At 41.7% G+C, this 26,061-nt stretch overlaps 2 protein-coding genes across 2 annotated transcripts in view; both read right to left on the bottom strand.

Moving 5' to 3' along the window:
* On the bottom strand, positions 1-16,089 carry STMP1 (short transmembrane mitochondrial protein 1). The gene is made up of 3 exons (XM_027968844.2): positions 15,989-16,089; positions 3,228-3,281; positions 1-1,867 (listed from the first exon to the last, which is right to left on the bottom strand). The coding sequence occupies exons 1-3, from the start codon at positions 16,001-16,003 to the stop codon at positions 1,793-1,795; spliced, it is 144 nt and encodes a 47-aa protein (XP_027824645.1). The 5' UTR covers positions 16,004-16,089; the 3' UTR covers positions 1-1,792.
* Positions 16,090-18,787: 2,698 nt separating this feature from the next.
* NUP205 (nucleoporin 205) overlaps positions 18,788-26,061 on the bottom strand; it is a 78,451-nt gene continuing 71,177 nt past the window's right edge. Inside the window, exons 39-43 of the mRNA XM_004008088.6 lie at positions 22,900-23,066; positions 20,904-21,027; positions 20,324-20,452; positions 19,702-19,775; positions 18,788-19,144 (exon numbers count right to left, since the gene is read on the bottom strand). Of these exons, the coding sequence (XP_004008137.2) occupies positions 18,992-19,144; positions 19,702-19,775; positions 20,324-20,452; positions 20,904-21,027; positions 22,900-23,066 (647 nt within the window). The 3' untranslated portion in view covers positions 18,788-18,991. The remainder of the gene's footprint in view (positions 19,145-19,701; positions 19,776-20,323; positions 20,453-20,903; positions 21,028-22,899; positions 23,067-26,061) is intronic.

The following is a 26,061-nucleotide window of genomic DNA, read 5'->3' as shown; positions in this document are numbered from 1 at the left end:
TTTGGAGTAGTATCTGCTATTTATTGGATAATTTGCAAAGCACTGCACTACACATCACACACATTATTTCAGCTGTTTCTCATGAAAGCCCGCTGAGGTAGGTACAGAGAATACAACAGTTTCAGAAAAATAAGCTGCTTGCCCCTGATCACACTTCAAGGGAGAAGTCAGTCCATAATACGATCCTAATCTGTCTCACACACCAGCGCAACTCAACAGGGACAAAACTCATCTCCATATATGAAAGATCCATGTTTCCCAAGAGAAGCAGAATCACTTCATTTTATCATCACAGTAACAGTGGCATCACTGTCTGAAAAAAAGGTCCCTAAGCCATTCTTCCAGTTTACTGACTCTGCTAAAATGTCTTCAGAAATGGCATTATCAGTGAAGCTGCTCAAAAAGCTCTCTGAAACAAAACGCCCAGTGAGATGGGACTTTATTTATATTTAGTGCAAATTACCCTTCTAGGACTTCAGGATGGAGCTATCCCCTGCATTGACAAGTATAAAAACATCAGGTTTAACGTCACCACTGTAGTAGCAAGACAGGGAAAAATTTAGCATTTCTCAGGAGTGGATTAAATACATTATAGTATATTTGCTCAATACAACCTTATGCAGCCAAAAAAAGAAAGCAGTTCTTTGTCCCTTCCAGACTGCCATGTAGTGATCCCCACCGGGGAAGACTGTATACAGCTTTTTATCATTTGTATAAAAACCCCCATGTATGTGTGTGTATTTAAGCACAAAATCTTTCTCAAAAGGACACAAGAAACTAACGACAGTGTCTGACTCCAATGAGAGGAACTAGGAGCTGGAGGATAATACAAATCACTTTCGTATTGACCCAGAGGAAAGTTATGTATTTAAACATTTTTTCACAACTAAAAAATTTTATGGACTGATTATGTGTTTGAAAAATTATAAAACTAATGTCTGATTGCAGGAGAAAAACACCAAGTCTTATGAGAATCACTCTAAAGTTATAATGTACACACTTTTTAAATGTAAAAATGCAGAAAATTTCCTTTATAGACAATTTCTCATAGATCTACCATGTGATGTCAAAGGTACCTGTAATCCCATTAACTATGATTCTCATGACTGAAAAGAGATAGATCAAATACATCTAGAAAAAACAGGCACACTAGATTATGAATTCTACTGAAGACAAAGACCATTATTTTAAATACTTTTAAATTCCCCAATTCCTGATAGGATTCTCAGAACACAGTTTCTTGGTTAATGAATAGTAAATTGATTTATTGGTGAAATTAGCAGCTATGGAGCTTCCTGACGATATAAAATCAGTGGATAATTCACAGAAACTAGCTTCCAGATTTTCATTTTAATTACTACTGTGAAACATCATTATTCAGTACCAAATGTTTAAAAACCCATTATAATTACCAGACTCTGAAATACGCATCATTTGGATCTCATCAACTACACAAAACTCATCCATTTTTCTTTTGAAAAAGGTAGTAGAAATCCCAAAGAATAAGGGAAAGACTACTAATTAAAGGTATGATAACTAATCGAGCACCATGATTTCATTCTCAGGACCTCCCAAGAGGCTGGAAGGAGGAAGGGAAGAAGTGAGGATGTTGGAGAAATAAGGGTTGCTCTTAACTTCTGACCCCTTTTGTGCTGTGAGGCAATGCAAGGTCTAGCGAAAAAGAAAACTGCGGAGGCTAGAGATTAAAACAAAAGCTTTTGGTTCAGACGGTAAAGGAGGCCCTGGAGAACAGTAGACTCAGTTTATCCAGAAGGCAGTGCTGCAGTTGGTTTCAGCAACTAGGGGGTTTCTTCTTGGCGTCCACGTCCTTTTTAATTTCTTCAAGTTTTTTAGCCAGGTTTGGTATCTTTAAAGAGAAAAGAGAATATCATCATTTTATGTCTACCTAGTCAGTATTTTTTCATTTCTCTTCCTCTAAAGAGAAATGGTTTAACTTTCCTCTAAAAGAAACCTGAAAAACAGTGGTGTTTCTTAGCCTCATAACTGCCTAAGAAAGATCCCAAAAGTGCTAAGTTAAAGCAGGCTCCCTCCCCAAAAGTCAGACCCTGAGTTCTACTTTTATATACCCACTGAACTCCCTCAATCCAGTGCCAAGCAAAGTTGTTCAGTTCAGTCACTCAGTCGTGTCCAAGTCTTTGCAACCCCATGGACTGCAGCACGCCAGGCCTCCCTGTCCATCACCAACTCCCAGAGTTCACTCAAACTCATGTCCATTCAGTTGGTGATGCCATCCAACCATCTCATCCTCTGTCGTTTCCTTCTCCTCCTGCCTTCAATCTTTCCCAGCATCAGGGTCTTTTCAAATGAGTTAGCTCTTCCCATGAGGTGGCCAAAATATTGGAGTTTCAGCGTCAACATCAGTCCTTCCAGCGAACACTTAGGACTGATTTCCTTTAGGATGGACTGGCTGGATCTCCTTGAAGTCCAAGGGACTCTCAAGAGTCTTCTCCAACACCACAGTTCAAAAGCATCAATTCTTTGGTGCTTAGCTTTATGGTCCAAATTTTCTTTATAGTCCAACAGGTTGTACATGTAAACAATAAATGTGATGTAACTTAATAAGCACCTGCCTAGAAAACCACATGACTCAAGTTTAAGGATGACAAAGCTAATTCCCTTTGTCACACTAAAAACTTCACTACAAATCAAGTTCAAATCGTGTCTTCTTTCCTTGTCTCCTTAAAACAAACATTACATTTCAGGGTTCCCATTCATGGACAGCTGTGTCACCCGATTTTCAACTGACACATCTGTAAGGTGAAGCTAACGCAACTCCCTACTGCACGGAATTCTGTCCTTACATGTGTAGCACTAAATGGATCCACCTCCAAACTACTCAGTCACCTCTACAACCGGGCAGCAGGGACTGGAAAGACTGTCCAGCGAAGTCTCACTCCACGTGATTTCCCACAGAACTGTAAGAGCCCAACAATGTTACTCTGTGCTAACAAACATAGCACACAGTCACCATGAGGCCACCTGAACTGATGGGATTTTGTTCTCTTAGGGTGAAATGTAGGTCAGGTGCTTCTGTGAGTTCTAGTATTTTCTCAGACAATGGAAAATCTTTCTATAACATTCAGGACTTTCCTCTCAGACCTATGGACCATCTTGTTTATGCTAGAAGGCATACTTTACTTCAACAAACACAAGTCACTATACACTAGGTGCGTGGAATCAAGGAAGACATGAATATGGTCACTTACGTCATAGTTTTGAGCCAGATACATTCCCACCACGTTGCCAAGAGTAAATCCAAGCTGTAAGAATAGAATAGGAGAGTCACACTGGAGACTGAGTTCTGTGCCAACCAGACGACACAGACAGTATTCTTACCAAACCAGATGACATGGAGAGTATTCTCCTAAGGAACTCAGGACAGTTAGAGACCTCAGTGCCCAGTCCAGAGGAGTGCATAGCATGAAATTCACATCTTTCTTCTATAAAATAGGCATGGAAATATCCTCCCACAAGGTTAAATAGTATATGGTAGAACTATATAGACCTTACAAAGACTTGGCTGTAAGTTCTAGAAACTCAAGCCAAAATCTGATTTTTGTTAAGAGCCACAGTTTGGTATTTTTTTATTGGGGGGGGGGGGAGTGATTATGAGATTTGTTATTTCTTGCTACATCAAGTAAAAAGTATGCAATTTTTAAAAGTACCCAGCTAAATCATAGAATTTTAGAAAATGAAGGGATGTTCACAGTTCAAGCTCTTCACATTTTAAGAGGCACCTGGTCTAAGACATGAAGTAACTTGTTCAGGGTCTTTTATCACAGGAGCACAGGGCAACCTAAAGCAGATTCACACTCAAAAACTAAAATATACAATGACAGAAAGCAAGACTGTCACACAACTAAGAGAGCATATGGCTTAGCTCTCTGGCATGGGTGGAGTCTGATGGGCAGGGCACTTAAGACCTGCAGAGACCACAGGTCCCCTAACCAGCTCTGAATCCGTGGCAAGAGACATGCACAACCTTTAGAGAACTCTAGTGTTTATCTCACTGGGTGACTATCTTCCTCAACAATAACTGCTTCATGAAAATCCCTTCACACCAAAAGAGCTTCAAAGTTCCTTCAGCTTGGAGTTTTAATGATGATCTATAATTTCCTGGGATCCACACCCCCACCCTGACCCCCGCGCCACCTCACTGGGCTTCCTTGGTGGCTCAGATGGTAAAAAATCTGCCTGCAATTCAGGAGAGCCAGGTTCAATCCCTGGATCAGGAAGATCTCCTGGAGATGGGAACAACAACCCACTACAGCATTCTTGCCTGGAGAATCCCATGAACAGAGGGGCCTGGTGGGCAACAGTCATGGGGTAGCAGAGAGCTGGACACGACTGAGCATCTAACACTTTCACCCAAAAATTTAAAATGTCCAACTGAACACCTAACTTCTAATTTTATAAATTTGAACTTGCAACTGATTTTTAATTATTTTCTTTAGTCACTGTTGCTCCTAATAAATACACAGCTGAGGTTAACATAGAAAAATAAAGCATCGTACTTAGCACCAGTGGTCATATACGGCATAGTGGAATTGTCTTCAAGGTGGAGACGCATATGGGAGAGAGAACACAGCTGGATCCTTACTAAGCCTTAAGCTTACTAAGCTTTAAACACCCATAATTTAAATGCGTTTGTTAGTAGGAAGCAGAAAAGAGACTATCAAGTCTAAACACAAGACTGTTTTCTGAACATTTGATTATTCAAACATAGCTTGTGAAATACTTTTACCAACGTGGCACCAAGAAGCCAAATGATTTTTTTCCACACCTATGGGTTGAAACCAGGTAGTAAGAGGTTTTCCAAATCCAGAAAGAAACAGTATTAAGTTTGCTTTAAAAGGGGCGGAAATCACCTAAGAATGTTAGCTCTAACACCAAACAGAAAGAAGGTTGAAAAATTTCAAGAAAAATAAATTTTGGTTCTACCACTGATCTAGCTGTGTACCTTCAGGCAAGACACTTAACTTCCTTGGTGCTATGCTGATTTGAGGCTCCTGACTTATAAAAAATTATACTAACAATCTTCCTTCCAGCTTCAAATTTCTAGGGTTCTTGGTTCTTACCAAGTGTGTCTCAAAATAAATAAAGCAAATCTAAATATGATTTCATTTTGGCAATTTCACTAGCACCAGGGCGATTAACAAACAAAACAGTTATTTGAAACACAAAACAAAAATCATGGGTCTCTAGACCAGTCATGAGTCTCTGGACAAGTCATCCAACTCCAGTTTCCAAATACTGCTGTGTCTACCAATGGGATATGGTAAAACTACATACACAATGTAAGAGAGATGGAGCACATGAAGAGCAGCTGCAGGAAAATGCATGACAGTAGAAAAGCATTTGTATGTTGTTCATGGAATACTCGATAGGCAAGTTTAGAGAGGTAAGAAATTTTAATCGGAATAAATAAAGGATTAAAAAAAATAACATCTGTATCTGAGTAACGGTGACTGAGAAGTTAAGACCAGAGTCAGAGCTCAGGTCACGAATGAGCCAGAAGCCTCTCCACTGCGCAGGAATGCTTAACTTCCTCCAGGTCAAGACCTGGAGGCCTCCTCAGGGGTCCATCTGGATGGCTGGATGCTATCACCACAGCCCACTCCCCGCTCCCCCGGAGCACCCCTGCAGAGGTGTGCCTTCCTCCCAAGCTCAACACTAAATACATCATGATTATGTCCTTTCTGCAATGATTCTGAGACTCTAGGAATATGTAGCTGCTTCTCACAAACATATTGGGCACAATAAATGGTAAAACACCAGAAGTTTGGGGACTGAGGCGTGCCATGAGCAAAGCTGCACAGAGGACAAATGGGTGAGAAGAAATCTGAAAAAACATCCTCCCAAATACATCTGGCCTCTAAAGGTTTTGATTGAAGGATTGCAGTCCCTTATATACCAAAAATCAGTTTCATATCCAGCCCTGTGAAAAGATTTCAAAATGGTCTCTTTTCTTAAAGAATTTATATGATGTACAGAAAGAAAAGCTACACACTAAGTACAATAGTTATAACAACAGACAGGAGGCTGCACAGGACCTTGAATGTAACAGATGCATGAAAAACCAGAACTGGGTCATGCATTAAGTAACAAAATGAATGATACAGAAGTGCTTCTTTTAAGAAACCATACCTGAAAGAGATCAGTGTACCTCAACTTGTTATTAAAGGCTCTACAGATGCTAAGGAAGTGTTAAAATTTACACTGGCAAGGGAAGTGACTCTGGAGAATCAAGGTACAAGACAGGAATGACAATGCGATGACCTGAATAAAAGAAATAGGCCCGATGAGATAAGAAGATTTGAACAAAAAATGGAGAGAAATACCAGTATAGAGAGCTGGGTGGAGCTAACTGATGGACTTCAAAAAACAAGCAAGCACGTTTAGTTCTCATGTAAAACAGCAGGAAACGACTGACTGCTCTTTACCAGCAGCAACATGATGAAAGCACCATTCTGTCATTCACCTGACAGCTGTACCCAAAAACAGCTGAATAAATAGAAAGCAGAGAAGGCAAGCAAACATGAATGGTTTTCCTTCTTAAAAATCAAGATCAATAGAATAAAGGGTCCAAGAATAAACCTTTACATTTATGGTCATGTGATTTTCAACAAGGGTGCTAAGCAGCCAATGGGAGAAAGATGGTCTTTGCAAGGAATGATGTTGGGCCAACTGCATATCCACATACAAAGGAACAAAGCTGACACCTACTTAACATCACAAACAAAACTTAACTCAAAAGGGATCAAAGACCTAAATATAAGAGCTTAAACTATAAATCTCTTTTAAAAATGGATAAATCTTACTTTATCAAAATTTCAAGTGTTTGTATTTCAAAGAATACCAAGACGGTGAAGACAACCACAGAATGAAATATGCGCACATCATATATCTGATAAAGGACCTGTACTCAGAATATATAAGGAGCTCTTGACTGAATGATAAAAAGACAACCCAGTTTTAAAATGAGCAAAGGATTCGAAGAGACAGTTCTCCAAAGAAGAAATACAAATAAACAGCCAACAAACACATGGAAAGATGCTCAATGTCATTAGTCATTAAGGAAATGCAAATCAAACCCACAACAAGGTGCCTCATTACATCCACCAGGATGACTTGAATGAAAAAGAGGAGCAAGTGTTGGCAAGGAAATGGAGAAACTGGAACATACGCTGCTGGTGGGAATGTAACATGATACAGACACTATGGAAAAGTCTTGCAAATCCTCCGAAAGCTGAGCACAGTTACCATTTGATCCACCAATTTCACTTTACGGTATATAAGCAATAAAACTGAAACATGTATCTACACAAAACCTTGTACATGAATGTTTACAGCAGGAGTATTCATAATAGCCAAAAGCTGGGAACAACCCAAATGTCCATCAACTGGTGAATGAATTGACAAAATGTGGTGTATTCGCACGATGCAGTATAGCCATGAAAAGGAATGAAGTATGATCCATGCTAAAACATGGATGGACCTTGAAAACACAATGCCAAGTGAGAGGCGGTCAGACAAGACCACATATTATATGATTTCACTACAAGAAAAGTCCAGGACAGGCAGATCCAGAGAGACACAAAATGAGTGCTTGTCCAGGGTTGGGTATGAGGGGAATGAGAAATGAATGCTAATGGTATGGAGTTTCTTTGGGAGGCAATGAAACATAGTTGTTGTTTAATCACTAAGTCATGTCTGACTCTTTGTGACCCCATGGAATGAAGTGTGCTAGACTTCCCTGTCCTTCACTATCTCCCAGAGTTTGCGCAAACTCACGTCCATTGAGTCAGTGAGGCCATCCCACCATCTCATCCTCTGTCACCCCTTCTCCTCCTGCCTTCAATCTTTCCCAGCATCAGGGACTTTTCCAATGAGTCAGCTCTTCACATCAGCTGGCCAAGGTATTGGAGCTTCAGCATTAGTCCTTCTAATGAATATTCAGAGCTGATTTCCTTTAAGACTGACTGATCTTGCTGTCCAAGGGATTCTCAAGAGTCTTCTCCAGCACTACAGCTCAAAAGCATCATTTATTTTTCGATGCTCAGTCTTTAGTCTGCCACATCCATACATGACTACTGGAAAAACCATAACTTTGATATATACAGACCTTTGTCAGCAAAGTGACGTCTCTGCTTTTTAACACTCTCTAGGTTTGCCAGGGCTTCCCTTGTGGCTCAGCTGGTAAAGCATCCGCCTGCAGTGCAGGAGACCTGGGTTCAATCCCTGGGTTGGGAGGATCCCCTGGTGAAAGGAAAGGCTACCCACTCCAGTATTCTGGCCTGGAGAATTCCATGGACTGTATAATCCATGGGGTCACAAACAGTAGGACACAACTGAACAACTGTCACTTTCACAGGTTTGCCATAAATATCCTTGCAAGGAGCAAGTGTGTTTTAACTTCATGTGGAGCCCACGGAAATAAAATGTCACTACGTCCATGTTCTCCCCTTCTATTTACCATGAAGTGACAGAATCGAATGCCATGACCATAGTTTTTTTTTGAATGTTGAGTTTTAAGCCAGCTTTTTTCACTCTCCTCTTTCACTCTTATCAAGAGGCTTTTTTCAGTTCCTTGATTCCTGCAATTAGTGGTATCACCTGCATGTCTGAGGTTGTTGATATTTCTCCCAGCAATTTTGATTCCAGCTTGTGATTGATCCAGCCTGGCATTTCGCATGATGTATCCTGAATAAAAGTTAAATAAGCAGAGTGACAATATACAGCCTTAACTTACTCCTTTCCCAATTTGGAACCAGTCCATTGTTCCATGTCTGGTTTTAACTGTTGCTTCTTGACCTGCATACAGGTTTCTCAGGAGATAAGTAAGGTTAGATATAAAAATCAGATGGCGGTGATTCTTGCACAAGTCTGTGAACATATCACTAAATCCTACACTTTCAATGGGTGAACTGTATGGTTTGGGAACTAGATTTCAAAACTATTAAAAAATAAATAAAGTAAGATTTGGGACTTTCCCGGCGGTCTAGCGGTTAGGACTCCACCCTTCCCTTACAGGGAGGCAAGGGTTCAATCCCTGGTTGGGGGACTAAGATCCTGCATGCACCACAACCCAGCCAAAACAAACAGTAAGAATGGGTAGAATATCAGCTCTATGGGATAAAACAGAGGACACCAAAGACAACTTTGAGGTTTCCAGATTGGACAAAAGTTTAAAAAGAATGGAAATGTCAGATGAAAAAATGAGGACCATTAGACTAAGGCTTTGTTTTGTATATGACAGGTCTATTGAAAATGTTGTCTTGTCAATTTTTTTTTAATATATAGACACATGAAGGGCTTAGTTACAACACTGTATCTCTTAACATAAAGAAGCACCAAGTCTTAAAAAGTAGAGCCATAACTTTGATGCAATGTGACTCCTCTCAATGCTGCTCAACTCCTGCCCCCAACAAAAAGTTGCTATGTGTGTAGCTCCATAAATAAAGCTACAATTTTTATCTGGAAATGGTTACTGGCAATAATCCAGAATGAATACTACCTGACATGTCTGAAATAAGACCTATTAAATTACATTTTCAAAAAGTACACACCTAAACCAAGTTACAACATAGAATCTGAACCATCTTATATTTGCCGAGAAGGATTTACAAAATCTAAAAATAATCTGATTGTGTTTAGCAAATATAACTAGCATTCAAAGGGAAGGGAAAGTTGCTCAGTTGTGTCCGACTCTTTGCGACCCCATGGACTGTAGCCTACCAGGCTTCTCAGTCCATGGGATCTTCCAGGCAAGAGTACTGGAGTGGGTTGCCATTTCCTTCTCCAGGGGATCTTCCTGACCCAGGGATCGAACCCAGGTCTCCCACATTGGAGGCAGATGCTTACCATCAGGGAAGCCCATAAACCTAAAAATGTTTCACAGTCTCAGATGAAAAAAACTACACACTGACAAGAAAACCAAAAGTATACATTTATCTTACATTAATAAAAAAGTAAACTGACAATTGTACTTCTCAAGCTTAGTCTCAGCTACAGAAGCTATCAGAGGATCTCTCCGTTCCAAGGAAGCAGGGAAAAAAGTTACCTTTTTTGTGCCTTAGTCTTTTAAACACTCAACACTTGGTGAAGAGATAATCATCAATTATGTTTAACAACTGCTTCAGTAATAATAAAACTCAAATTCTATCCCCCTCTACTAACACTACATAGAAGTACATTTTTAAGGTGTAAGCTAGGTTTTATATTCAATACTTTTCCTTAAAGAATGAATAAAGAAAAACAACCCCCAAGAAAAGCTATTAATTCTTGAATTGAACCAGTAAATTAAACAGGGACGTTCATGGAAATTAGCCAGTAACACTCTGAAAAGCAGGGCATCAGGTAGAACTGGTCTGCCTATTCTCAAAGAAGCTAATTCAAATATTCAAATATCTTTTGAATATCTGACAAGAGTAATCAAGCAAAAAAGGAATATCTAATTATGAATAAATGAAATCAATCCCAAAGTACTAAGTGCCATTTGCTTGGGAGATCTAACTATAAAGTATGTTTCCTCTTCCTGTGAACTTTATGATCTAGTCTAGAAAGACAAGACAAAATAAAACAGTGTACATCAAGATGCAGTAAACAAAACACAGCACATTAGCAAATGATCTGAATGGGCCACACAGACTAAATGCCTTGCGTTAGAAATCTAATCATATTAACATATTAAAGGAGAAAAGTCATGATCACTAGATGAGGAAAAAGCACAATAAAGTTTTATTGCCTATCTCAATAAAAACGCCTAAGAAATAGAAGTGAGTGAGTGAGTGAAAGTCGCTCAGTCGTGTCTGACTCTTTGTGATCCCACGGACTACACAGTCCATGGAATTCTCCAGGCCAGAATACCGGAGTGGGTAGCCTTTCCCTTCTCCAGGGGATCTTCCCAACCCAGGGATCAAACCTAGGTCTCCTGCACTGCAGGCGGATTCTTTACCAGCTGAGCAACAAGGGAAGCCCAAGGACACTGGAGTGGGTAGCCTCTCCCTTCTCCAGTGGCTCTTCTTGACCCAGGAATCAAACTGGGGTCTCCTGCACTGCAGGTGGATTCTTTACCAACTGAGCTATCAAAAGAGTTCCATGAATCCGTTAGAAAATATCAGAAATACAAACATCCTACTAAAACCTGAGAAGCATTTCCACTCAAAGCAGAAACAAAACTAGGATATTCACTCTACTTCTGCTCCAAGTCCTGACTTGAGAGTGAGAACAGGAGAGCGGGAAGGAAGAACTGGAAGAGAACACAGAACTGTCGTATTTGTCTTCCCTGGAAATGTGAGCGCCTTCATAGTACTGCCTTCCCCAAGTCACTGCGAAGTGAATCTACAAACTACTGGAGCTAAAAGGCAGACAAGGGTGCTAGATACAAAATCAATATACCAGAATCATTAGCATTTCTATACATCAGCAACAACTAATTCAACAATGGTGAAATTGGGTCATCCTAAAACTAACTACCCTTGCCTAGTTTATGATTAACCAACCTCTTTATCCAAAACTTCATTCCTGGCAACTCAAGACTCTCACTCTGAGTTTGCCCATGTGTCTATCCACACATACTGTACTCTTTTTCCTCCTAATCAACACTTGACTTGTTTCACTACAAAAAACAAATGAAAACTTCATCCCATTTTCTTGTCCCCTCTGACCTCAACCCTGTGCTAAATGAACACTAATCAACCAGTGTTAGATGACTAAAGTTGCTGCTAATGCTATCATTAATAAAACATGGCCCTACTGTATATTACAGGGAACTACAGTCAGTACCTTGTGACAAACCATAATGGAAAAGAGTATGAAAAGGAATGTTTATGTGTGTATATGTATGGCTGAATCACTTTGCTGTACAGCAGAAATTAACACATTATAAATCAACTGTACTTCAATAAATTTTTTTAAAATAGTATTAATGTACTAAAAGTGCTACTGCCAATAACATCATTAATGTACCAAAATTGTTGTTGTGCATAACATCACTAATATACAAACTCAGGTTCCTTCTCCAGGATAAGATGAGCTAACAGACTCCTGAGTCACAGGCCACAGAACTGTAAACCAGGACAACCCTGATGCCAAAACTACCACTGAGAAAGGTCACAGAAACATCACAAGACAATGACCCCAGCTTCTTTGTTCTTCCCCTTTTAAAAGCCTCAATCTCAAAGACCAAGCTGGAGCAGATGTGAGCCTTGTCTCCCACTCCCTTGCTTGGCGCCTTGCAATACAATCCTTACTTTGCAGCAAACACTCTGTCAGAGTTTATTTTTCTGTACAGCAGGCACACAAGCCCTCTGCTCAGTTATAATGTAATGATAAAAAGGATGTCACATGAACCAACAACAAAACTAAAAAGCACCTAGGCATACTAGGCAAGACTAAACACAGTAAAAGTGAAAAAAAAAACCAACAACACTAGGCAGAACTAAAAAGTACCTAGGAAAAGCAAGACTATCACTAAGAAATTAAAAACAAAACAAACAAAAAAAGCCCTGATGAAAGACCCTAAATAAATGGCAAGATGGAGCACAACAACGTAAGCTTTCAAGAGTAAAGTCATCAGGATGGCTTGTGGAAAAGGGCGGGAGTTGGGCCACCAAGAGGAGCTGTGAAGGCAAAAAGGAGGATAAAGGGGAAGCGGGACGACGTGACAGCAGGAAGGGGGGAGGGCAGTGAGATTAGCCCAGCGACCCTCAGAGGACGCATGCTGCAGGGCGGTGGGAAAGGAAACCTCAAAAGTCAAGTGAAAGTGGTTATGACTTGATGGGGAAGGACACGGGGACCAGCCACAGGTTCTGAGCACGTGAATAAGACCATCCTGGCTGACTACTCTGGCAGCTGCGAGACAGGAGAAGACCAAGGGTGTCAAGGGAAACACAACGAACCAGAGGCAACAGCCTTGCTATTCTACAGCTGATCAGATTATACTGGGAGTGCTATGTTTAAAAAAAAAATTCAAAAACCAGAATATTCAAAGAAGGATGACCACGAAGAAAGAGTGGAGGAAATAGACACAGACAGCCTAAAGACAAGACTGGTGGGAGAAGGGAGTTAGAGAGCAGCACCAAGGTAATGCTCTTACACAGGTAAAAAAGGTCGTCATGTGGACTAGAACTGCTTTTTAACATCAAAGAGTAGAACCACGTAAGAAGACACTGACCAAAAGTGAAAGAGAACCTGAGAAAACGGAGAGCCTGCTGTAACTGGAGGTGACTGAATATGAACTGGATGCTTCCTCAGAAGCAGACACTTAAGCACTTAAGTCTTAAGACTTATTCAACTAGAGAATCTAAAATAACTTCTCTAACTCATACCTACTAGGCTAGTGCAGCCAGTCCAAGGATGGAAGGAAGAAGACCTGCTCTACCAACCTGGCAATGGAAACACGAGACAGAACTTGTCCTAAGGTAAGTAATGAAGACTTGATGGCTTAAAGCAAAAATAACTCTTACTGAGTGCTTACTATGTGCAAGGCAGCATTTTAACTCCTTTTCAGGAATTAATTCATGTTCTTCACAACCCTGCTAAAGCAAGTACTATTACTGTCCACTTTATGTTGGGGAAACTGAGGCACAGAGCAGTTAAGTAACCTGCCCAAAAAATACACAGCACATAAATGTGCCAGACACAGCAAGTAAATGAGATGAAGAATGAAGGAGAGAACTAAGTCGAGATTATGTCAATATTTCAAGTTAATGAAAGCCAGGGCTAGGGGAGAAAGAAGTTAGGTGTGGAGTGCGAGGTGGGGAGGGAAAGAGGTAAAGGGTCCTCCACGTGTTGGGTCTAAGAGGATTGGACAAGAGATGTTCAGGAGGCAGCTGATGACGGGGAACTGAACTCAGAGCAAAGGACTCAAGGTAGTTTTGGAAGCGGTCAACGGAGTGAAGACAACAGCGTGACAAGGAACATGCCCCTAAGGGTGTTGAAAAAAAGAAAGTCAAGGTCTGAGACCTGAGAAACACCCAGAAACCAAAAGAAGGGAACAGCAGCCAGTACAAACCGGAGAGCTTAGATAAGGCAATTTCCCAACTGGTGCGCCGAGATACTGCTCCTCCGGGCCCTTGGAGCAGCCAGGACCCGGGGCTTGCCACCTGTACTCTATGCAGTTTCTTCCAGAAAAACAAGTCCCCGGGTGGTACACTGGGTAAGAATACTGAAAAGCGCTGAGACGCGGGATCCAAAAGCTGGGGCAGGACGGATTAAAGAGGAGGAGTAAGAGGAACAGAGGCTGCTCCTGCGAGAGAGAAGAGAACCAACGCATCACCCCATGAAAGTACAGAAGGCAGCACACACAAACCACCAGCAGAGCCCGTCACACCAGGCTTCCCTCGAAAGGCTTCCAAAGTTTCCTTAAACCAAACCGTGGTGACACCATGCTGCAAGGCAGGAGGCCACTGCAGTGAAATCAAGGCGGAAAGAGGCGCCAGGACCACAGGAGTAAGTTTCAACATGTGAGGGATGGATAATGGGCAAATACTGTAATTCAAAGAGAAAGGAAGAATGAAGAGAACATATTAATATAAGCAACACAATCAGGTGCAGTGGTTCTCAAATGGTGTTCCAGGAAATGACAACTGCTGGAAACATCTTGGAGGGTTCCAAAATGGGTGGTGACAATACGCCCTCAAAGATACTTACTTGTGACTATCCCATCACTTTCCAAACCTGTTCCAGCACCATCTTTCTGAATCCATGTCCTTCCAGTTACCAGTGAGCTACCACTGAAGTAGGAGACTCAATGACACCATCTTACACTTTGGGGCCCATACTGTTTTTAACCTGAGAGCTTCCTACAACTATAAGGCAGTAATTATTTCTACTGACTCCTAGTCAGGGCACTGGAGAAACTTCCAGAGGTGTAGCCATGTCCTGGTTAGGCAGTTTACTGTCAGGGATACCCTCTTTCAGTCTATAAGACTGAAAAATCAACTGCCATCTCAAAAAGGACAGAGGGACACTTTTTCTTCTTTAATCCCTTTGATAATATAACAACTGGAACGAACACAACATTGTAATTATTCTCCAATAAAAATTGAAAAAATTAAAAAAAAAATTATCCCAAACTTGGAAATAAAACAAAAGGACAGCATCTCGTTTCAGCATGCTGGGGGAAAAAAAAAGAATGTAACATTTGGGAAAGTATCTCATCCCAAGAGTACTCAGTTTCCATGAGCCACCTGGAAGGTTTTCAGAATACTCCACTCTTATCATTCAGAGTTTAAGAATCAAGTTTTGAAGGCACAAAAGCCTGGGAAGAAAGACTTTCAGGCTGAAAATTGGCAAGTCCTCCTGAAACCTTCAACAAGGCAATCTTTGCCAGAAAACCTGTTTCTGACTTAAGGAGAGCCATGAAAAATAATTTGCTTACTCACGGTAACACTCATTTTTCCCCAGAATGAGCATTCTGGAAAAATTACTTGTTCACCAAGGCCTGACTCACGTATGTCAGCAACCAGCCATCCTCAGTCTGGAAGCTATAAAAGGTCTGAGGAGGGCTCCCTCGGTCTCTTAACTCCGGCGGCTCACGAATTTCGAGTTCATTCCTGGCCCTCCTGTGTTCTCAAAGATGGCAACCAGCAGGGCTGCAAGCCGCGGACAGGGTACGTGTTTAAGTCGGGGGTGGGAGGGCCGAAAAGTCATTAAGGAGCCTGAACACGAGGAACGCACACAAAGCACGCGTGGCCCATCACACAACAGCTTGAAAAAACACCTATGCTCTGACTCCTCAAAAGTTTTAGGGACTTGAACGGCGTCAGAAAAATGTTGGTGAAAGGATATGAGTGAGGCAGAGCAAAAACACCCACAGCCCACCCGGACAGGCGATGGGCAGGCGCCGAGGTTTTCGGGACCCACGCCCAGGACCCCCCAGGCCGGCACGAGGCGGGGGGCGTCCGGAGCCCCCGAGAGCTCTGGGCCAAGCTCCGGCTCGCTCCTCGGCAGCTCCACTCACCAAGAACTGGAGCATAGTGTCGGCAAATAGGGCGCGAACAGCGGCTGCAGCTCCGAGGGCCGTCGGGACCTGCCTCCCCCGGCGCGATGGGCGGCGCCCTCAGCCAACTTCCGGTTCACGCCCCGCTCCGCGCCTCCCGCCTTGCTTCACCCGGAAGCTATCCTGGCCCCCTAGTGGAGCGCCTGGGGATCACCTCCTGAACTGCCTGTCTGGCGAGAGCGCGCTGTGGCCTGGTAGGAGCAAGTCCCGAGGGCCAAGCCAGGCTGGAAGCTTTGAACATTCAGATTCTAGAGCCCAGTCCTCAAATATCGCTTCTATGGACCTGGGTCGGGGCCCAGTAGTCTGTATGATTACCGGCATCCCAAAGACCAGTCTGAATTCCCTGACCTAGAAGGACCACAGGAGGTCTTTGTTCCCATCCGCACAGGCAAAGCAAAAAATCACCGGTGGAGTTTTTGCGGCATACTCCACTGGGACTTCCCAAGTGGCGCTAGTGATAAAGAAACTGCCTGCCAATACAGGAGCCTCGAGCTTGATCCCTGGGTGGGAAGAAATGACAAGCTGCCCCAGTATTCTTGCCTGAGAAATCCCATGGACAGAGGACCCTGGCAGGCTACAGTCCATGGGGTCTGTAAAGAGTCAAACCAATTTACTGACTAAACAACCACAGTTTATCAAAACTAAAACCCTAATAACTAGGAAGAACGTACTCACCTCTTTTTGATTTTCTAATTCCAGCAAACGAACACAGTAAGAGCAACACATTAAGATCCTATATTTGTCTAGTATTGTTGAGAAATGGGCTTCCCTGATAGCTCAGCTGGTAAAGAATCTGCCTGCAATGCAGGATAACCCAGTTCAATTGCTGTAGGGAAGATCCCCTGGAGAAGGGATAGGCTGCTGCTGCTAAGTCACTTCAGTCGTGTCCGACTCTGTGTGACCCCATAGACGGCAGCCCACCAGGCTCCCCCATCCCTGGGATTCTCTAGGCAAGAATACTGGAGTGGGTTGCCATTTCCTTCTCCAATGGATGAAAGTGAAAAGTGAAAGTGAAGTTGCTCAGTCGTGTCCCTGACTCTTAGCGACCCCATGGACTGCAGCCCACCAGCCTCCCTCCATGGGATTTTCCAGGCAAGAGTACTGGAGTGGGGTGCCACTGCCTTCTCCGAGGGATAGGCTACCCACTCCAGTATTCTTGGGCTTCCCTTGTGACTCAGCTGGTAAAGAATTGAAGAATAGATCATCTGTGCTCCAAAAAAGGATTGAGGAATAGGTGACCTACACTCCAAATGCTTAAAAAAAAAAAACCACCATCTAAAATCTTCTCTCCTTCGCTTTGCTGAAGAGCACAGGCAACATCCACCAGCCTCTCTCCCAGTGCCCCAGGGAACAATGCTGAGTCAGACGTGCGCCCTAAGTGTTAGCCTCTCCCTGTTATATTTATTACACAAACTGCATTTCTCGTCAGCCTTTAAAGCAATATACAGTGCAGCGGCAGTTCTTCCAGCTTCTCTTTTCCACACACTTCTCCACTGCCCCAACTTCTGATCCCCATTCTGCTATTAATTTTGGAAGAAGTGGTGGTAAAACAAAATAATGAAGCTCAGTAAATCCCAATCTGTCCAATGGAATGCTTCACATATCAGAGGTTTATAAAATGCTTTGATTCTGTGCCTCAGGCTCTTTCCTGATATTTCTGTGTTCATGCCTGTGTGCAACATGATAAAGCTTACCATATGCCTGATTAGTGGAGCAACAGTCAGGTTTACTGGAAAAGGAAATGGCAACCCACTCCAGTATTCTTGCCTAGAAAATCCTGTGGACAAAGCAACCTAGTGGGATGCTGTCCATACGGTTGCACAGTTGGACACAACTGAAGCGACTTAGCATGCATGCATGCACTGGAAAAGGAAATGGCAACCCACTTCAGTATTCTTGCCTGGAGAATCCCAGGGACAGAGGAGCCTGGTGGGCTGTCGTCTATGGGGTAGCACAGAGTTGGACATGACTGAAGCAACTTAGCAGCAGCAGCAGCAGTCAGGCTTACTATGTCTTGGACCAGTTACTTATTCATTCACATCCCTCTAAAAATGCTCTTTATTAACAGGATGCTTTGCAGTTAAAGATTGATGTTTGTCAGTGTTAGGCAGTATATTAATTTCAAAATATAAGAATGACAAAGTCTTTTAAAAATGCCTAAAATGTCATGGACATTTTATTAAGGAAAAAAATTACAGAATTAAGTATTAATTTTCTGCCACTACTTGAGGGTCAAGACTCTTTCCCCTCTCAGCAGTCTCTTCTATATACTGGGCTGAAATTACTGGTGACTGGAAAGTGGGTCATGGACTTTCAGATCATGTAGTCACATGCACATAAATACTACCAAGCAAGGAATAAGAATGCTAACAGCAGTCACCCTATTAACCATGTGTAAAATACAGGTAGATGATTAATTTGAAAAATTCCATAATTATTTTAGGGAATAAATGCAAGTGATTATTTCATCATTTACATGCAGGAAAGAAAAAAATACCTTTAGTAAAGTGATGCCTTGACCCTGAAACATTTCTGTAACACACTGTATTGAGTATACTTTTCTATTAAAAAAGCATTATCATAAAATGTGTAATATGGCTACAAAGGAAGGAAAAATGGAGGTTTTTTAGACTATGCCTTTAATTTGGCATTCAGAATAATACACCTGGGAAAAAACCAGCACTGGGGAAGGACTGTTTGTTGAATTCCTGATAATGCTGACCATTTTCTAGATAAAATTTCAAGAGACTGACCACGTGGTTTGTTTTTTTAAAAAGTTTTTTTTTTTTTTTTTTTTTTAAACTAGTGAGCACGGCACCAGGCAAAGAAGTTTACAGAAAAGAAGTCCATATATAAAGAAAGAAATAGCAAAATATCTTCTGGTCATAATTTAGAAGGAAACTATAAAAAGGAGACAGGTTTCCCCAATTTGTCTCTTCCTCAGGAGAGTATAAGCACAGGCTCTCAGTTCCGTGATATCCTCAGCAGGCCTCGGATGCGTCTGACAAGAGCTTGTATGAAACTATATCGAGATCGCACTTTTGAATACAATCCTTCAATGTCCAGAAGTTTCTTCTGTAGTGATTCTCCAAAAGCGCTGATAGCGTCAGCTTGAAGCTAGAGGTAACATGGGTAACATTTCATGATTAAGAAATCTAAAATATTTCTTTTTCTTTGTTTTCCTATTTAAAATACCTTTGAATTTTTGTAATGTGATCCTTTCTCAGATGCCAGATTAACTCAACATTCACATTTTCCACCTTGAAGTTTATTGGTATGATAGTAACATTTTCCCTTCTTGTGTAAGTATATACAGTTTTAAATTTGCTTTAAATTGCAGTAACTATTGATATATGGAGTTTCCAGATCATAACACCTATTAATTACTGAACTCTTACTACTTTCTAGGCACTGCCCTGGTGTCTCACACATGAAGCCCTCATTTAATTCTGACAAAACACTTCAAGGTTGAATTATCACTTCCATTCTGAGCTGAGGAAATGGAGGCTCAGAGGCTAAGTAAGTTGCTCTGAGTCACATAGCTATTAGGTTGCTATCCCAGAATTCAAATCAGCTCTTTGCATGCAACTGTGAAGACTATTATCTTACTCACATACCAGGCTTTCCCTTTGTACTTGCAAAAAAAGAACAAGAGTATGAGAACAGAATGTTACCTGGTCTATATCATGCTGGCTCACTGTAGTTAGCCCACTTCTAAAATCCAGATTGCTTTCCGAAGCGAAGGAATCTAGAGATAAAAGACACGGTCAAACTAGGTTTGCAGGTGTGTCTCCTCCACAGAACAGAAGAACCCAATGACAATGAACCACAGTGTCTGTGACCAGCATAGGTCAAAGCTGAGGACTCTCTTTTAGCTTTCAATAAATGGAAGCCCCTAGGAAGCATTTTGATGTTCCAAGCCAGGGTTCTCAAGCTTTCCTTCTGCTTCCTGCCACTTAAGGGATCCAATACATGCTCATCAGTCACAAAAGACCCCTTTAGCCAAGGCTGACCCATTTCCACTCCTCTCGACCAGAGGACTCTAGACCTGCGTCAGCCATGCGAGAAGCTGAGGAGCAGCTGAAGACAGCCTCTAAGATGCTCTTGTGCTCTGCACAATCTCCCATGGACAGGAGGGAAATAAAAAAGCTAGCTATGCTTAGTAACTAAGTAGTTACTTAGTTACCTAGTCCATACTTTGTAACCAGAGCAGGCATCCGTTAAGTGTAACTAGTTTTGGAAGGTGCTGAAGTCTGTAGGCATCTGTGGTTCACTAATTTTCAGAATGAAGTTTACCTTGTAGCCTTCTGCTTTTAAATAAGGACCTGGAGGCAAATAAGGAATCCTGAGAATCGGTGGGTGTGCAGTGTAACAAGTAGTACTCCAGATGGCGCCAGAGAATAAACAGGCAGGTCTCTATGATGACTACAGGGGAGAGGCCAGATTCAAGGAAAACAATCTCATCACATGACTTTCAAACCAGTTTCTGAGACTGCACCATTCCGTGATGTACCCACAGCTTCAGTCTAACAAGCTGGTTGTAAGGTCTCTCCAGAAAGCAGCAAGCTGTGCTGAGAGGAAGGAGATCAGACCCTCGGGCGCAGTATAGTAGAGCCTTCAGTGTCCTTATCTCCTGTCTGGACACAAAGTATCTGCATATATTATGAGGATTACTAGTTACTCTAAAGAATAAGAAAATTTTTTCCATTTAGAAATATGTCAGGCATTTAACTAGAAAAAAATAATGGTAATAATGTCCCTTTCCATTTGGTTCTGATACCCAAATAATATGAGAATAAGAGTTCCTACATTTGAAGATTCCCTTAGAGGTCACCCTTCAAGCACCCTGCAGTCTCGATGACTGCATTAAGGATACAAGAACAAAGGGAAAGCAGTTTAGCTCGATTGTTGATCAGCTTCACCAAACGCCGTCTTGCTAGAACATATTTCTGGGCAGTGGAGATTTTATCAACACCAGCAGGCATCACTGACTGACACAACTTAAAAAAAAAAAATCAAACACAGTATTAAGAATGACACATACTGTAACAAAAATTTAACGGAAATCTACTATAAGCAGTCATTTGTGATAAGTTCTGTGAAAAACATTCAAGTGAATTTAAACAGCCTTGCAGACAAGAGTTTAGCATCTAGTTAGGAAGCTAGTAATTTAAAACAAGAGCCAAAGAAGCAGTTGAATTCATAAACGAATGTTCATCTGTGGCTTTTTGAAAAAGTCCAGTCCCTCAAATAGATGTTTCCAATCTGTTGATGGGCCAACCAACCCTGAATTTCTTGTCAAATTAAAACAAAACAAAACGAAACAGTGCATTTTCAAGCAGCAAATGCCACACTGCCGTGGAGAATATCTGTAACAGCCATTGGGTACCTTCTGAAGAAACTACAGATGAGACTTGTAGAGCGTAACAAATGTACCATCATAAACCAGAAGCTCCCCTGGTCCCTCCCCGATCTGGCATACCTTCAAGCACAACAGGTCAATTTAACCTGCAGGCCCTGGGTGTGGCGGCAGGCGTGCTGCGGAGGGGCTGGGGAAGTGCCACGTGCTCTGTTGTGACAACGCAGCTCCTTCTTGCGAGTGCCAGAGTCACCCGTAAGCCACACACGAAGGGGAAGGGCTGCTGGGGGTAAACCACTCACCTTCGGAGATCACCTGAGCCCACTCAGTAACACCTGCTCCCATCTGTACTTGCTGGCTGTGTGGCTTTGAGTCAACTATACCCTCTTTTCGGAGAAGGCAATGACACCCCACTATAGTTCTCTTGCCTGGAAAATCCCATGGAGGAGGAGCATGGTAGGCTGCAGTCCATGGGGTCGCTAAGAGTTGGGCACGACTGAGCGACTTCACTTTTGCTTTTCACTTTCATGCATTGGAGAAGGAAATGGCAACCCACTCCAGTATTCTTGCCTGGAGAATCCCAGAGACAGAGGAGCCTACTGGGCTGCCGTCTGTGGGGTTGCAGAGTCGGACACGACTGAAGAGACTTAGCAGCAGCAGCAGCAGCAGCATACCCTCTTTCAGTGCCTCAGTTTCCACATCTCGGAAAGAGGAGCAGCAACAGTATCTGCCTCATGTATTCAGGTGGCACGTGGAGCTCAGGGCTGGGCACATCATGAACTCTGATGCTCCCTAGAGTTATCAGAAGGATGCAAAGAGGGAGTGGGCTCTGACTAGTCCGGTGGGTGACATGCTATAATTTAGAAAACCTGGTGTGAACCAGGAATGGCAAAACGGATCAACAACCAGGCTGCCACACAGGACGCCAGGAGGCTTCAGCACTGGCCACAGATGTTTTACAGTTCAGCTGTGCCAAATGGAAAGGAAGGCGGGCTGCTTAGGGAGCAAGCCCAGTAACTCAGCCTCTTCAGTTACAGTAAGTGCCAGGGAATAGTTCTGGGTCGTTGAGAGAAGGTGGTCAAGTCTGACAGGCCATCCCATTTGTCTGAAAAATTCACTTAACAGATACTGAAGTTGTTGGAGGGACAGAGACATCTTACCTAAGGAAATCACTTCTAACTGAAAAAGCATCTGCAATAGAAACCTAAGTTTCTCAGCACAGATGTTTACAGTATAAATTACCAAATTTTATTCAAAGGCCAACTGCTTTTAAGCAGGTGGTTTTCTTGAACAGGTGCAACTTTCGGTTGGTCACTCAGTCAAGTTTCTACCCTTATGAAGTGTGGAACTTAGGTGAGGGACTCTTCTTCAAGCCACCAGAGAAGAGTCACTGGAGTTCCTTTTGTCTCACTGGATGCAGCATCTTTACCTATCGTCTGACACTGGTCTCCTGCCTTATCAGGAAAAGCAATGGTTTCTCAGAAGTCTCCATTGCCCATTATAAGATTCGTACCTCTTTTATCTCATCTGGGGGAAGCTGCTCGACGTTCTGTAGCTTGTTGACACTCCGTCGATGACTGTCGTAATAGCTGAAGAAATCATTAGCGCTCTGTCTTAGCAGGTAGACGATAATGCCCAAACCAGGCAGGTGCCAGTATGGAACCACTGGAGCTTGGGTATCTAATGGAGTTGATAAGAAAAAGAAAAACCAATGTTCTACCTACAGCCATTTTATATGAATTTCAAATGACCTGTTTTTTTTTTTTTTTTTTTTTAAAAAAGGAAGGCCCAGGAATTTAAAGGCATGTAAACTATTATTAAAAACAATCCAGGAGTACTTTTAAACACCACTAACAGTTCAAAGATGTGGTTAGGAGCTACTGTAATGAGGTAGGTACATAAGGCTAGAGCCTTGAGACAATAAGTAAGTCTGGCTGATGGACACTGAGAAGACTTACCCTTTACTGGGTGAAGACCTCTTTGAGAACTCTATGGAAGCTATAAGCCTATACACCCATCTCTCTACCACCCCACCACCCCATTTGCACAGATACAGCTTTGTTTCCTGACCCCAGGTGAGTAAGTCCTGCTTCACCCTATGGCTTTACTTATATGGATTCATTTCCAGTCTGCATCTTTCTGGCTGCTGAGTTCCCAGCTCAAAATCATTCTTCCAAACAGACAAGCAGAATACTAACACACAGCTAAAAAACAGATGACAGAATTTTTAAAGTTTAATTCTTCCACCACAATAGTTCCATTTGGCTAGCAAAACAAAATGATCTGCCTTTTACGGGACCACTTTCTGATGAAAGTGGAAAGGAACAATGTGATGCTGGAAAAACTGTCTGTAGAAGGAAGAAAAACTAGAGAGCAGAAACGTTATTCTAGACATGCTTTGCGTGGTACAAATAAAGCAATTTCCTCTTGCAACGAAGGGATTTCTTTGAGAAACACCTTAGTAATTTCAAGTTTAATTTGGAGACAAACTTTGCTTAATGGCCCCAACTGCCATTGGGTACATGAGTACTGAGGGAGAGATCTACACTTGCTTCCTTCACTGCCATCTCCCTGAACTTTGCTCCAAAGTCGGATCTCACAGACCGTCTTCACATGGAGGGAAAAAGAAGAGTCCTTTGTCAACGGATTTTGCCTAGACTCATCTGATTTGCCAGGTCTCCTCTCCCAGTCTTCAGTAAGGATGTGACCATCTCTATGACCCAGGTCATCACAAAAAGCCTTCTCCTAGTGAAATTAGGAATGCTGGTCCCTGGATAACATTTGTGAGACCTCGACTTGGTAGGAAACTATCCACAAATGCGATGGTCTAATGCTGAGCATGTTTCAGATTTCTTCAGGAATTCTTATACAATAATTTGCTCCAGTCTAGAAAATATTCAGAGGCACCAGACTTAGACATCAGGTGAGGATGGCTCATGAGATATTTAATTACAGAAATAGATTCTGCACGAAAGAGAATGAGGTCAAGGAAATAGAATTGCTACAGGAAAGGGTCCCTCGATCACAAGGAACAGTAAATATACCAGAGGATAACAATACTAGAGCAATAATAAAAATAACAATAGCTAACACTGATATTGTGCTGTCAGGCACTGTTCTAAAGCACTTTATACTCATTAACACATTTAATTCTTACAATAATTCACTAGAGGAGACCTTGTTATTACTTCTACTTTATAGACAAAGAAACTGAGTCACAAAGAGCTAAGTCATTTTTCTTAAGTCACTTGTAGAACTGGGATTCAAATCCAGGCAGTTCATCAGCAGGCTGTGCTCTTAACCCTAGGTTAACCACTAGGTTAAACTGTATCTCTGTTACTATTCTAGAACCTACTGAATACCTACCCATTTATATGTCTAGAATTGGCAGAGAAGAATATGCTTATCAGTCCTTAAAAAAGTCTGAAGAAAAATAAATCCAAATTTATGTGGTCAATTGATTTCTGACAAAAGCTATCAAAGTAATCAAATAAAAAGATAAATATTTTCAGCAAATGGTACTAGACCTAGACACAGGCTCATCATTAGTCATCAAGGAAATGCAAATTAAAACCATAATGAGATACCACAACACACCCAGTACAACAGCTGAAACTTAAAAAGTTGGATGTGGATCAACTAGAACTCTTTACACGGCTGGTAGAAATACAAAATGATTTTCACTTTGTAAAACAGAATGGCAGTATCTTACTTAGTTAAACATATCACACAAGCCAGCAATTGCGTTCCTAGGCATCTAATCAAGGGGTATGAAAACACATCCACATTAAGATCTATATCCAAATATTCATAGCAGCATTATTCACAACAGTGAAACATCTGGAAATAACCCAAAAGTCTATCAACTAGTGGATAGATAAATTCATATGGAATACCAGCCAGAAATAAAAAGAACAAAATAGTAATGCACACACGAGTGGATTTCAAAAACACTGAGCTAAATGAATGTCAAAACACAAAAAAGACTACATGTTGTAAGATTCTATTTATATGAAATTCTGGAAAAGGCAAAATAATAGACACCTTGACCAAAGGGTCAAAGGAAACAATCAAATGCAAAGGACAAGAAGAAACGTCAAAGGATGAGGGAATTATTCTCTAGTTTAGCTGTGACAGTAGTTCCACACTGCATAAAATTACAAAAATTACTCAAACGGTCCACCTAAGATGGGTGAACTTTGTTGTATTTAAATAATACTTTTTTTTTTTTTTAATCTTTAATTCTTACATGCGTTCCCAAACATGACCCCCACCTCCCCTCCTACAACATTTTATACCACAAGCATGCTGCACCCTACGTCAGACATGGACTGGCGATTCAATTCTTACATGATAGTATTCATGTTAGAATTCCCATTCTCCCAAATCATCCCACCTCTCTCCTCTGAGTCCAAAAGTCCATTATACACATCTGTGTCTTTTTCCTGTCTTGCATACAGGGTCGTCATTGCCATCTTCCTAAATTCCATAATACTTTAATAAAATTCTCTTAATCCTACTACCTAGGACATTTATAACAGAGTAAGACAAACCCTAAAATGATTCTCAGAAATCTCAAATAGAATGTTTCTTGAAATTACCACCAGTCCATCACAAACAACCACCAAGATCCAAAAGGGCTTTTGGCCTTTGAATGTCCCATAGAAAACGGCTT

Source organism: Ovis aries, chromosome 4 (genome assembly GCF_016772045.2).
Source record: "Ovis aries strain OAR_USU_Benz2616 breed Rambouillet chromosome 4, ARS-UI_Ramb_v3.0, whole genome shotgun sequence".
Classification (NCBI taxonomy): domain Eukaryota; kingdom Metazoa; phylum Chordata; class Mammalia; order Artiodactyla; family Bovidae; genus Ovis; species Ovis aries.
This window is presented reverse-complemented; position numbering and strand designations above follow the sequence as displayed.